Source organism: Leucopleurus acutus (assembly GCF_964270905.1).
Source record: "Leucopleurus acutus genome assembly, chromosome: 12".
Taxonomy (NCBI): Eukaryota; Metazoa; Chordata; class Mammalia; order Artiodactyla; family Delphinidae; genus Leucopleurus; species Leucopleurus acutus.
The window spans coordinates 42,404,599-42,419,826 of record NC_139154.1 but is presented as its reverse complement, the minus strand read 5'-3'; the positions used below and the strand labels follow the sequence as shown (position 1 = coordinate 42,419,826).

Below are 15,228 nucleotides of genomic sequence, written 5' to 3'. Positions count from 1 at the left end.
TCTTTAATCTGTACCCTTATGATCTATTTATAATTGACTTGCTATTAGAAAACCACAACCTAATAGAAACTTTAAAATTCTCTTGAAAAGAATTACCATATTGGTCCGAATATAGAGCTTGTCCTTAAAAAACTTGATAGGTTAAGAAATGTATTATGAAATTATTTTGGATATAAAGGCTTCAGTTTAAAAAGGCTTAGGAACAGTAAAAAAACATACTTGAAAATATGGGCTCTAAGTGAGACTTATGAATTGGGAGTTTTGGACAACTCTTTTAAACACTTAGTAAAGAATTTGATTATCCAAATATATGTTGATTAACAGCCAGATCTTGTTGCTTTTCTGAGCATGCATAGCTACATGGTAATGTGAACCTACCATTTTTTTATGATTTTATGAAGTACAAAAGAAAAAAAACTAGAAGGTTAATAGTTGAATTGGAGATTAAGTGAAAAACAAAAAAAAATTGGTATGTAGAACAATAAGGGATGTGATATAATTGTATACCATATAAGAAAAGAAAGGCTGATCAGTCTTTACTTGAGTAAGGGGCTCATGAGGCCAGAAATAGAATCTAAGGAATGGAAGATCCTGAGGGGTAAGTGAACACATGTCTTTGGTTGATAACAGTAATGAGAGCTATCAGTTTTCTAAGAGAAAGTTTGATTTTTCCATATGTATTTTGTAATTTAGTTGCTGAAGGATAGGGAGAATGTGTAGTGTGAAAAGTACTGAGGAGTTAGCTGCCATCTATACTTCACAGCTGACTAATATTCGGGCCAATATGGACTTTAAAGGACTATGGTTTGAACACAAGCTGGAAGCCAAATCAAATGTGAATGGTGAGGGAAATGTATTAATATTCTGTTTATCAGTATAATCTTTTCTTGGCATTGGGTTGAAGTCTAAGAACTTGGTTCCAGAGATTAGGATACTACCAAAATTTAACCTTATTGGAATTTAATCTCTAGCATATCCTAAAGCAGACAACTTACAATTTCAGGGTTTATAAATCATACCAGGGTATTAAAGCACAGTAATCATATGTGTCAATGGTAAATATGTGTGAAATAATGAACATATGAGTGACTGCTCTTAAATATTTGGTTATTTTCTTGGGGTGCATTTATACCCTTTTATGATTAATAAGTTAGTATGTATAGTTATCACAGTAATTATCTTCTCTATAATGTTTCTAAAAATAATTATTGTGATCACTTCTGTTATTTCCCAGCAAGAGTTGGGGATAGGTTTTATTCAGTTAACACTGTATGTAATTAGGGTTTTTTTTATTTCTTCTTCAGTTGGCAGTTCTGCAAGTAGTAGTGCCACAAGGAGAGAGTCTCTATCTACTAGCTCTGACTTGTACAAAAGATCTAGTAGCAGCCTAGCACCCATAGGGCAACCATTTTACAATAGTCTGGGATTTTCCTCCTCTCCAAGTCCAATAGGCATGCCTCTGCCAAGCCAAACTCCAGGACATTCACTTACGCCACCGCCATCACTTTCATCACATGGATCCTCATCCAGTTTGCATTTAGGTAAAAAAAAAAAACCAAAACCCTTTTTATTTGTATGTATACATGTGAGTGTGTTTGTGTGTGTGTTTTATAATATGTGTAAAATATTTAATGTTGGATAAAACATGCCAAATTGCTTTTGCTTATAGATATTAGCCTTTTGAAAAAGTTCTACTTTTGTGAAAATTCAAAGTGAGGGTCTAATGTACAGTAAGGTAAAGACCCCTATTGTATCTTATGTTCCTTTTATGAAATACAGTGGTGTGTTTTTTTTCTCGTCTGTGCTTTTGATTTGTGTGTGTTTTAGATCATCTGAAAAGTCAATTATTTATACGTGATAGTGAAAGAAATTTCACGATCAAATGTTTGTGCACACCATATAAAATGGATAAGTAATAAGAACCTGCTGTATAAAAAAGTAAAATAAAATTCAAAAAAAAAGTTTGTGCACACCAAAAGCAATCATTAGTCACAAAGTTATTGAATTTAAATAATTTAGTTTAGTATGATGGTTTTTGCTTTGGCCTTTGAATGCCTGGCCATTTTACCACAGGGTTATATCAGGGTATATGAATTGAGTATGTTTGTGAGTTAGAGAATCTTATTATGTATGGGTTTGGTCCATGTAGTTCTCTTACTTTTGAACACATTGTTTAAGAAAAAAAATGTTCTAGGCTTGCTGTACCCTTGAAATCGGAACATTTAGAACTTTGGTTTATATCTGTATATTAAAATAGCCCCCACCCCAAGATTATTTGAATTGGTGGTTACCTTTTTCCCACTCCAGGAATTATTTAGCCATGTAGTTAACAGTATATTTTGAAGGGTTTTTGGATATCAGAGGCTGTGTATGAATCCATCCCTGTCTCTTCAAAGAAAGTATTTTATTAAAATTAGATTTTGGATTTTTGTAATTCTAGTCATTTCAGCTAAAACTGAGAGATTCTATTGCTGATTCTTATGTGCTTAGGAAGATTTAAATCAGCTTGTGATTTAAAAAGTAATGTTGCTTTTGTAAGCAGATATATTATAAATTAGTGATTATGTTTGACCCCGCCATCCCTATCATAAGGCTATAGTTATTTTTTCCTAAAGCTCAGTAATATAGTGAGTGTCCATGTAACAAAGGAATATTTTACAGTGATGATCATTTAGATTTATGTTATTACAAAGTGGGCTAGATTTCTTTTTTAAAGACTGGTCCTCCACCCCAAATTCTGGGCCTTTGCTCTTTTGGGGGATATTGACTGTATACAACCAATTAATTTATTTGAGTGAGGTCCTAAGATCTGCTTTGCAGCACTGTTTGTGTAAACTTACCAGTTTTTAGCCTACCACTTTCCTTCATTTATCTTTTCTTAGTCATAGGAGCTACTCAATTCCTGATTTTTATTATTTCTATTCAGACCCATTCCTACAACTCCCATATAAAACATGCCTTTGAGACTTTGAAATTGACACCAAAATTTGGAACAAAGCAAACCTAAAAATAGCCTTTCGTAATAGTTTTGTGTTTTATTTGTTAAGATTATATTTGTCGCGTCCTGTCATTTTTTTCATAGATAAGTTTCAGATCAGATTTCTGTCAACTGTTACTGCTTACATTGTGCTTTAGTGCCTGTGTAAATGGCATTAATTATTCTACATGGCTTGTTTAGAAATTGGTTTATAAATGACGTTTTAGATGTCTCTAATCAAATAGCAATCTAGATTTTTTTTTGACTATAAAGAACCCAGGCATATAGATGCTTCTAGAAGGAATTCTAGTCAGTTATGAGAAGTAATCATCGTGTGGGCCAGCAGTTCTACATTGTAGCCTGATACTTTTGTACCCATGGTTTAAGCTAAACTCCTTAGTTTAGCTTCACCTTGAAATCTAGTATTTCTAAATCTAGTATTTATTTAATCTAGTATTTAAACACACCTCTGATTGAAATTGTCTGTAGATTATTTTCTTTTGTGATTCCCCAGTTTCTTTTAGCTTTAGTCATATTATGACTAGCAACCTGTTTGTTAACAAGGAATAGACCCTGCCAAGTTGAAAATAATTAAGTAGATTTCATAAATTTGCTCTTTGTATAGTGTTCATGGAAATAATCTATCTTTCGTTTTCATGTCATTGAAACACGATGCAAGACTTACATGCTCTCTGGTCTAAAAAATATATATTTTAAATTGTATATCCCCGAAGTGGATTTCTTCATGAATCAAGTTATCAAGGCTGCTGATTGATAAAATACCTATGAAAATGAATTTGCATAGCCATTTAAAAAATAATCTTACTCTGCTCACATGTTAAGAATATAATATCATAAAATAGGGATAAATTCTCAGTTTCATTAGAATTGGTTGTAATTAATTAGTTCCAGCTGATTTTCTTATGAGATTTTTAAGACATATAGCCATTGTAGTTATTGGTAGGCCTGGATATCGATATTCTTAAAATATTGGATGAAACAGGTAACTTTTTGTTTTTTTTAAAACCACCTATGCCTTTGCTCATGCTAGTTACTTGATTCACAGAAAAAGTGAATAGCAACATTGTATGCTTCTGGCTTTCCAACAAAGATGTTTCATTTTTTAAAAAATAGTTGTCATTTGATCAACATAAGTATTTTTAGCAGGATGACCAGTAGTCACTTTGTGATTGAAGAACAAGTATTTCAACTGATGAATTTTGGTTGTTCATTTTTTTATAACCTAAAATATTTTTGTTAAGATTTGCAACCTTGTTGCTTTTTAAATATATTGAAGTCAGAAACATGAGAAGTAATTTTATCTTCCATATTCTAGTATGAAATTTCTAAGAGATAGAGATTCCTTTTTTAAAAACAATTATAGCCACAAAATCATTATCATACCTTTTAAAATTTATAAATTCTCATTACTCTAATTTCCCTAATTGACTTAAATGTCTTTTTACAGTTGTTGTGTTTCCATCAGGGTCCAAATAAGGTCCGTCATTTGTTTGATGTCTTTTAATATGGAACCATTTCCCCATCCTCTTTTTTTTTTCCTTCACATTTATTTGTTGAAGAAACTTTGTCCTGTTGAATATCCCACATTCTGGGCCTCGATGGTTTCTTCTCCATGGTGGTATTTAACATGTTCCTCTATTCTCTGAATTTCCTGTAAAGTGGAATTTAGGGGTTTGATCTGGTTGTTTGTTTGCTTTGCTGTTTGGTTCTGTATTTCTGCTGCACCGTATCAGGAGACACGTCTGGTTATTTCCTTTGTGAGGTTGTCTGCCAGATCCACCTAATAGCTTAGCAGCCTTTGATCATCACCTAAGTATTTCTTCAGAGGTTGCAAAATGGTGATGCTCTGTCATTCCTTTTACATTTTTTAGCTGGAATTTTTCTATGGAAAAGAACTTTCATCAATTGTGAGGTTACCCTAAAATATATAGTTCATATAGGAGTCAGGATAATGCTTGATTTCTTTTCCTTTATTTTCTGACCTTGGGAAATGAGAATTGAGAATGAGAATGAGTTGATGCCCTAGCAACTTCTAAAGGTGACTTGCAGGGTTTTTTTGTTTTTGTTTTTAAATCATCATTGTTCCCTATAGTGTAAATTGATGGATTTTAGGATAGTTATGTTTCAGTCCATTGCAGACTGGGAGATAACACTTTTTATACCTTTTCTTGATGCTAAAATATTACTATCTTTGGCCATTTGGAGTCCCTTCAGATTGGTTCCCACGTTGACTACAACTTGTTAAAAGCAGCACTTAAAATACTGATGAGAGAAACAAGTGGAAAAGAACAAGGAAGGAGAACAACTTTAAGATTAGTGGTTTTTATCTTGAAATGCAAAGAACTATGTCAAATTCTGGGCTTCAAGTTCAGCCTTGAATATTAAGTGAATTATTTTCTCATGTTATACTGATGTATAGAGTTGGGGGGAAAAAATCTTCTACCCGTAGTTGTTTTTTTAACTCTTTATGATAGAAGTCAGTCTCTTATTTTGAGATACGTTACTCCCAGTAAAAGAAGATTAAATATTTCAAGTATTATTTAATTCATCTACCTGGAGCTAGCTAACTAGTTCTTTCCTTCCTTGTTTCCTTTCTTTTTCTTCTTTGAGTAAACGTTTAAAATATGTTAGTGATTTCTTATTTACTCTAATCTTTATGCTCATAATAGATTGATATGGAACTTCTTGGGTATAAAGTAGCATTTTGTGTTTTTATTTGACTTAGGGTTTGACAAACTAATGGCTTCTTCCCTTGTACCTCTTCATTTTTGAACTGGCTTGTTTTTTCTTAAGAAAAGGGTGATAAAAAGTCTAATTCCAGCTTTGAATTCAGTGAAATTAGTTAATTCAAAGGTGACTGTCAGTTTTGAAGATTCCTTAATGTCATGTATTCAGTAGTCACATAGTGCTTTAACTTGCATTAGATTAAAAAACTTTATAAACTATCTTCTCTCCTAATCACAGAAAATTTTATATGAAACATAGACATGGTACTATTAACTGTTAGAGTCATTTTCCCTGTTCAGTAGTAGTTAATCTGTTGAAATTGCTGACCTTTGGCAGATTTGGTCATCCGCTTCTCTTAGAAAGAGATGTTTGAGAATTAAAACAAGTATGGCTTAATTGGTTGTAAGGCTATGTGCGGTTTTTCTGAGTTTCATATATGGTCTTAAAGCAGAAAACAATATAAATTATTTTGAAGTTTTCATTGAAAGTATTATTATCCTTTAAGTAGCAAGTTCCCTGTAACTGAATAGCATTTGATAGTTTTGTAAAGCACTTTCATATTCATTATTTCATTTCATCCTAATTGTTAACATGAACTGGCTGAGTGATCTGCCCATTAAAGATGAGACAGTTATAGGTCATATGAGCCCAAGAGACTTGCCCAAACCAGTAAATGGCAGAACTGAAGCTAGAACACTGTTCTGACTCCTGATACTATCTTTTCTTTTTCTGTTCTGCTATTCTATAATGAATTGAACAATTTTACAAAGTATATCAATAACAATATTCTACTCAGCCTCTCAAATTTAACCTCACAATGGTTATGTGTTTTTAAAATGTGTATATAAGATTACTAGACTTCTAGATCCCTTTCTCAGTTATTCTTGAGATTTATAGAAAAGCTCTTATCTACTGTATGAAATAAGAATATGTGTTACTCATAAGGCAGACCACTCAGGGACTGAATATATGTTGGACAACAGGACTGAATAGATAGGACAACATACTCAGCTCTCAACAGAATATTATTTACAGGTTCTCGTGGTGTAAATGAAATCACTGCTTCAACCCATTGGTGCATCGAAAAGTCATTTATTTGTTGAAAAGTATGAAATATGTTGTGGAAAAGTTCTAAAATTATTACTTGTGTGGAAGAATTTATTATTTTATGTTTCATTTCTGTGTACAAATTCATTAGTCTTAGTTCTGGTTTGGGGTCACAATGATTAATTTTTGCCCTTATGTTTTATCCATTATCCTCTAATAATGTTATCTATGACTTTGTGCTTCTAATGACTGAGAATGTTTTTACCAGCTAATTCAGTTAAGGTAATCTCAGATTTGAGACTAAAAAATACCTGATGATTCGATTCAGTGGTTTACCATACCAGAATCACTTGTAGTGCTTGTTTAAAATACCTAGAATGAGGAGGTGAACGATTTGGAAATTTGTGGCAACAGTTTTTGCTTGTCATCATGATTGTGGGGATTCTGTGGACATTAAATACCCAGCAGCCAGATGCTAAGCTTTTCATTTAAAAAGGATTATCCCACTGAAATTTCCAGTAGCACTCAGGTGAAGAGAGACACCTTGGGACAATTCATAGTTTATAGAAGGCGTTACTCCAGTTCACACTTCTTTGTAACTCATAATTCCTGGATCTATATGAGCCTTTGATCTTGTCCCCCATCATCTCCCTAATGGATTTCTTTCTTCCTGCCTTGTTTCCTTCTATTGACCTGAAGTCTGCTTGTGCCATTGCATTTTTGAAAAAAAGCTTATGGGATGAGAGAAAATAGAGAAGTCTGGTCTCTTACTGAATATGTTTTTAAATATTTTTTTCCTTGATATGTATTTTGCAAATGGGAGGCATTTATTTAATGTTGTTGACTATAATTCTGTATATCATTATTTACTATCATTTGGTTGTTTTACATTTTATTCACTGGCTCTACCTTTCCTTCATATTTGCATTTCAGCTCCTCCCTCAATTGTTTCTCTACCTTTCCTTTTTACTGATATCAAATAAGTCTTCATGTGCCTTAAAAACAATCAAGAATTCACCAAGAACTTACATCATTGCACTGTTTATACACTAAATAATGTGCATTAAGTAAACATAGGATCAAAAAACTAACTCTTAAAATATAGGCAGATGTGCTTCATGAGAGATCTACAGCTTTAGCCAAATAACCTTTAAAAATGAATGCAGCATAGGTCTCATGGGGTAATACTGAAAATTGACTTATGTTTAGAATATTTTTACATGAGACTGTTTCCTTAACCAGGAATAAGTCCATTGGAGGAAGGGCAAAATCTTTACACTGTAAACCATAAAAGCACTGACTGAAGTTAAAGAAGGCAAATAAATGAAAGGACATATCATGTTTGTGGCTTGAAAGACTCAGTATTATAAAGATACCAACTGTCTTCTAATTGATGTATAGATTTAGCACAATCTCAATAAGAATTTTTCAGGCTTTTTTAAAGAAATTGATAAGCTGATTTATTTAATATGAATGGGAAAACAGAGCCAAGAGTAGTCAAGACAGTCTTGAAGAACAAATTTAGAATTTAATAACTTGGCCAGATATCAAACTTATTAAAACTGCAGTGGTAGTTTTACTAAACTTGTGGTATTGGCACAAGGGTTAGAGAAATAGATTGGTGGAATAGAGGATCCAGAAATAGACCTGCTCGTTTAGTTACCTGATTTGTGGCCACTGGTGCCACTCTGGTGTATTTAGGAAGGATGGTCTTTTCAGTAAGTTGAACTGGAGCAATTGAATATCCAAATGGGGAGAAATTAACTTTGACTCCTCTTTCACAACACACACACACACACACACACACACACACACACACACACACACACACACACACACACACACACACACACACACACACACACACACAGTCATGAAGTTAGTAAGGAACAAAAATTTTGAGTCCAGGTCTACCTGGTTCATTCCAAGGTGTCACACTGCTTCTCAAAGAATGCTTTTATTTCTGTCTACTGTCGCTCTAAATAAATAAAGGATCTTTTCCTATTCCCTAAGTTTAGAATTTTTGTGAACTTTTTATAAAATTGTGGTAAAATATAATTTAGCCTATTGTGAGTTGGTGGGGAAAGTGAGTTTGAATGTCAGTATATTGGCATTTTTCACTTGCCTGCAATTGACTTTTTTTTTTGGCTCCTTTGGGTCTTCATTGTTTCGCGTGGGCTTTCTCTGGTTGTGGCGAGCGGGGGCTCCTCTTCCTTGTGGTGCGCGGGCTTCTTACTGTGGTGGCTTCACTGTTGTGGAGCACGGGCTCTAGGCGCACAGGCTTCAGTAGTTGTAGCACACAGGCTCAGCAGTTGTGGCTCGCACGCTCTAGAGTGCAGGCCCAGTAGTTATGGCACACGGGCTTAGCTGCTCCGTGGCATGTGGGATCTTCCTGGCCCAGGGCTTGAACCCGTGTCCCCTGCATTGATTCTTAATCACTGCACCACTAGGGAAGTCCCCCTGCAATTGACTTTTAATCTAAATTAAATACTTTTTACTTCAAGGATCTCATAATATTTTATTGCTAATTTTTAAATTAAAACTGATCAGATAAGGGTCTTTATATGATATTCTAAATAGGATAGTAATAAGCTTAATTTATACTGAAACTAATCCCTATTTTATGTTTATCTTTTATGTGTAGTTTTATTGGCCCCCGTTTAAGAATTCTGGGGTCTCATGAAAATTTTTATTTAATTAATTTATTTTGCTTAATTAATTCACTTAATTTATTTAACCAATGTCAGATCCCTATATGCCAGACTGTGCTTGACTTGAGAGACACTTGAAGAAAACATTATTCTACCCACCATCATCAAGTTTGATTTTTTTGTGGTGAATACAGATGAGTAAACCAGTAATTACAGTATAATGATTGTAATGCTATTGCCTTATTGCACTTTATTTAACACAGTGATTCTCTCCATTAGAATTATTATCTTTCCTTTCTGGTCTTTTTGTACCAAATTAACCACAGGCTAGATTATATTAGAGTTGTTTCTGTGTTTTTTCTCCCTACTAGATTAGAAACAAGAAAGCTGAAACCATTCTCTACAGCTTTAACAGTACAGTTGACCCTTGAACAACACAGGTTTGAACGGCCCAGGTCCACTTATACATGGATTGTTTTCCCCCAAAAAAAATGGGGAAAACTGGGAAATTTTTTCGGAGATTTGCAACAACTTGAAAAAAATCGCAGACTGCATAGAAATATCAAAAAAAAATTAAAAGTTAGGTATTTCATGAATGCATAAAATTATAATTATATATATAGCATATAACGTGTTAATAGACTGTATGTTACTGGTAAGGCTTCTGGTCAACAGTAGGCTGGCTACTACTAGTTAAGTTTGGGGGAGTCACAACTTATATGTATACTTTGATGGGGTGGGAGTCGATGCTCCTAACCTCCGTGTTGTTCAAGGGTCAACTGTATTCAGATCTCAACAAAATGGTTGGAGTAATTTAAGTGGCTTTGTTTCTTTCTGTTTTATCAATGAATTTATTTTTGGACACTGGCTACTTGTTTAAAAAAATTATTTCACATCCTATATAGATTTCTACATTAAAGCATTGTTTAACTGGTAGTGTGTTCTCTGATCAGTGTGTTAAGATCATACTCTGTAGAGTACTGCACTTTGAGAAGTTTTATGATGGTTGTGAGTTTTTATTTTTGCCTGTGTGTGGTGTTCTTTGGTTTGGGGTAGGGGTAGGTTTTTAGAGTGTCCTCATGTTCAGTAATCACAGAAGTAGTTTAGTTTTCAATAAAGATGTAAGATTCAGACAGTTCTTGAAATCATACAAGCCTTTTTTGATGGAATAATGGAAACTGGCAAGGTGAGTAGAGGTAGAAGTGAGATATAATACTAGTCTGAACTACATAGTTCATATGTTAAAAACTCAGTCTGTTTAAATGCTCTTTGATGAATGAGGGAAGATTATTAATATTAAGTATCTTCTGTGAAGATGGCCTCTCTCTTACCTTTATATTTTTAAAAAGTTGAAGCACTAGATGCTAAAAGGTAGATTAATTACTTAGTTGCTTTTAGAAAAGAATTACAAGCAATAGAAATGGAAACAACAGATTTTTATTTTGGTTTGCACCTGATATTGTTTGCTTACAGATGGTCATAAAATGTACAAATTTAAGATAGCACACTTGACATATTTATGCTTTTTGCTTTTTATATTAGTCTTTTAAGATGATGTGGAAGATTATACTTTTAACTAGAATTATGTAGGTTTTTTAATTCATTGAAGCCTTGGTTTTTCCCGAGTAAAAATTTTGTGTCTTTATATGGCAAATATATAGTTAAAAAATTTACATGGTTTACTCTCCCATGTAACCTCAAGCATATCCCAGATTTAAGTATGGTATATGGCATTAAATGTTCTTCATGAGGTGTAGCAGAGTATAACCGAAAGGGAATTATTCAGATATAATAGTTAAAAAAAAACCTCAGTCTAGTTATTAGCTATGCATCCTTGAATAAGGATTTATTAAGGATTTAGCTTCTCTAAGCCTATTGTGTCACAAGTAAAATGGAGATAATATCCTTGTCTCAGAGTGTTGTTAAGATAGCATTATATATTAGTGTTCTAAGGCTGCTGTTACAAATTACAACTAAGTGGCTTAAAACAGATTTATTGTCTCACAGTTCTGAAGGTTAGAAGTCAAATTAAGGTGTCAACAGGGCCATACTCCCCTTGAAGGCTGTAGGCACAATCCTTCCTTGCCTCTTTCTGGCTTCTGATGGTTGCTGATAACACGTTCTTTGGCTTGTAGACACAGCACGCCAGTCACCGCCTCCATCGTTACCTGGCATTCTCCTTATGTGTCTGTCCTAATTTTCCTTCTCTTATAAGGACACCAGTCATTGGATAAGAGCCCAACCTACTCCAGCATGACACCTCATTTTAACTTGATTATATTTGCAAAGATCCTATTTCCAAATAAAGTCAAATCCACAAGTACCAGGAGTTAAGACTTGAACATATCTTTTGGGGAAGCCCAGTTCAGCCCAGTACCATGTAAACTCTGGTCCCCCCAAATTCACGTTCAGCCCACATGCAAAATACATTCACCCCATTCCAGCATCCCCAAGAGTCTTGAACCATTCCAAAAATCTCAAATCTTATTTTCTAAATCAGGTGAGATTCTGAATGTGGTCCACCCTGCGGCAAAATTCCTCTCCATCTTTGGGTCTATGAAACCTAGGAAACAAGTTATCTGCCTCCAAAATACAGTCATGGGACAGGCATAGGTTAGACAGTTCCATTTGCAAAAGGCAGAAATTGGAAGGAAGAAAGGAGTTACATGGCTGTTACAGTCTACTCTGAATGTTTCATATATTTCTTTTGAAAAGTAATCAGAGAAAAAAAAATAGCGAACTGAAAGTACTAAGTGTATGGGCTCTGGGTTAGAACTAACTGAAGGTAATAGCTTAAAGTGGAATTAGGTCATCCTCATTTTAGACTTTTTCTAACTATGCATTCTTTATCATTTATTCTTTGCCCACTCCAACTAACTAGTCATCTTTCATTATCATCTTATCATTCTTGAGCTTTCCAGAGCCTCGCCTTCTGAAAGGGACTCTGCCTAGTAGCCTATATGTAGTTGTACCCTTTTCGGGACCCTGAATCTACTTGGATTACCATTTTTATTTGAAATTAGTAGTTGAAAACTTGCTCTAAAATGAAACCTTAATTTATCTTGATTCTAATTTATTAGCCTCCAAACCTCTATCAGAATAATCTTCAGGTAGACTTTTTTTTGTTTTTAAATAGAAACTATCCACTGGGAAAGATTTGAGAATCTTTATTTTTTAAAAAGTAGAAAAAGTAGGGGCTTCCCTGGTGGCGCGGTGGTTGGGGGTCCGCCTGCTGATGCGGGTTCATGCCCCGGTCCGGGGGTATCCGGCGTGCCGCGGAGTGGCTGGGCCCATGAGCTGTGGCCGCTGGGCCTGTGCGTCTGGAGCCTGTGCTCCGCAGCGGGAGAGGCCGCAGCGGTGAGAGGCCCGCGTACCGCAAAAAAAAAAAATAGAAAAGGTAAATAAATAAAAGAATAGGCTCAGGAGTTGTTATTCCAGATCCCAGGGAGGTGGAAAATAATGAAAAGAAAAAACTTTTGAGATTTATTTTGTGGTGGTTTCAGTTGTTTTATATTTTTCTCCCCTGTGTTTTTCACAGTATTAAGATCTTTTTGATTTCTGGTATTAAATAGGGAAGGATTCTAAAACAATGGACTTCTCAAGGAAATTAATGAAAACTTATAAAATCATATTATTTCTACTAGGATAGTTGTGAGGTGTTTGCCTTCATTCAGTTATCATGAATGAACTTGATAGATGCCTATGTAAATAGCATATAAGGGGCAGCACACTACTGTGTGATGAGCTCTGGCCTAAGACTCCTAGTTGCCTAGCTGCATGTCACATCACTTTTGGATTATAGTGACTTCATCTGTGAAATTATAGTACAGATCTCCATGTCCCATACACTCTTATTAAGCTAGTGATTAAGCAGTGATAAATGATAGGGGTGAGGTCAGTGATACATTGAAGGGACTTACCGTTTAACACATTTGGTGCAGAACACATCTTTTAGATGACCAGTAGCAATGGTATGAATATAGATGACCAATTTGTATGTTTGTTTTTAACTAATTTTGAAATAATTTCAGACTTAAGAGGAAATCATTAACAATTAAAAAAAAAAAAACCTAGCCAAATTCTCCAAATGTTATTTAACTGAATTTGCTTTATTGTTGTTTCCCTCTCCTCGCTTCCCCTCTCTGCATTTGCCTGTCCCTTCACACCCATCTTTTTTCCCTGATAACTTTTGAAAGGAAGTTGCAGACACAGTGTCTCTTACTCATGAACATATCAGTGTGTGTGTGTGTCCTGAAAGTAAGGACATTCTTTTGTCAAAGTCAGGAACTTAACAATACTACTATCAAATCAGCCGACTTTATTCACTTTGCCAGTTGACTCATTGAAATCCTTTATAAGAAAGGCGGGGGGGGGGCATTGGGGCGGAGAGGGCGATTGATGGATTTGGGGGCTCACACATGACATTTATTTGTCATGACTCTTATTAATCTTGAATTATTTCTCAGTCTTTTATGACCTCAACATTTTTGAAACGTATAGGCCAATTTTGTAAAATATTCCTCAATCCCAAAATAGTTTTGGATGACATGCTTTCAGTGTTTAAAAACAACCAGTTTTGGTTTTTTTTTCCCCCCACGTGGCTTGTAGGGATCTTAGTTTCCTGACCCGGGATTGAACCCAGGCCCTCAGCAGTGAAAGTGAGGAGTCCTAACCACTGGACCACCAGGCAATTCCCTAAAAAACCAAATTTTAAATGTTTAATGAATATTTTAAATTGAGTTGAAATGCTTATTTAATTAATTTGTAAGGAAACGAAGGTATCCTGGGCCTTTGTGAAATTAATTTTTCAACTTTATAAATGAAAGTGCTAATTAGTCTTCTAGAACTGAAATTCCAAGATTTTTTAAAACTCAAGGCAGTTTGGCATCATTAGACATTTTAAGTTGTCAAAGTGCATCAGGAGTTTGGTATATTAGGAGCTGATAGAATATAATCAAGAAATATCTAGACACAGGAGGAATTCCTGTTGGATATTGATAGGACTACTTGGAAGGTACCAAATAAAATTGTCTTTTCTGGGGTAAGTATGTATTTTGAATTTGGTGTTGAAACCTTTAGTGCATTAAGAATAAGGAGGTAGGATTAGGCCTTGTTTCAAGTAGTGATAAGCAGTGGTACAGAGATAGTAATGAATAAGAAGGAGAGAAGTGAACAATTAGGGTACTATTAGGAAATTCATGTGAAAAGTAGGTTTGGAGTAATGACTTGAAAAGTAAGCTGAAGAATATAGAGAAGGTACTCTAGCAGGATGCTGTAGGTTTTTAGTATAAAATGACATCATCAAAGTGACCTTTGAATGGGAAGATATAATTGTTATTTATGAAAACAGATTGGAATGATAAGCAGAGCACCCCTACCCTACAAAAAGGTTAAAGAATTGTTATCGAGACTCGAATGGGCTAATGATCAGTTATTGTTGTGAACGGTTGATGGTACTATAAACAGAAATAAAAATAGGGGACTAGAAGGATTAATAGTGAAGAGATCGAGACAGTATTAAAAAATGAATTCTTTTACTTTTTAGACTTTTCATATATGAGCACGAGTTTATGTAGAACTGCAATGAACATGAGAATTTGATGTCAGTGACTTTGGTGTATAAAACAGCTTGTTAAAGTTACACACTTTCAGGAAAGATATTACAGAACCAGACCTTAGGCAGTTGATATTACATTAAATATGTATAAATATTTGTGTACTCACTGTGTATGAGGCATCGTTTTAGGTACCACGTATCTAGCACGTAGGCGAATGTAATTCTATGGCACTTACATTGGAAATGGG

The 15,228-nt window shown here is 34.5% G+C and overlaps 1 protein-coding gene across 10 annotated transcripts in view; it reads left to right on the top strand.

Moving 5' to 3' along the window:
- Positions 1–15,228, top strand: part of PUM2 (pumilio RNA binding family member 2) — a 92,417-nt gene that overhangs the window by 61,950 nt on the left and 15,239 nt on the right. For 6 of the 10 annotated variants that reach the window (XM_082851832.1, XM_082851830.1, XM_082851831.1 and 3 more), the window contains one exon: positions 1,305–1,541. The exons of the other annotated variants lie outside the window; for them this stretch is intronic. In XM_082851832.1, coding sequence (XP_082707958.1) covers positions 1,305–1,541 — 237 coding nt within the window. The remainder of the gene's footprint in view (positions 1–1,304; positions 1,542–15,228) is intronic. 10 annotated transcript variants of the gene reach the window in all.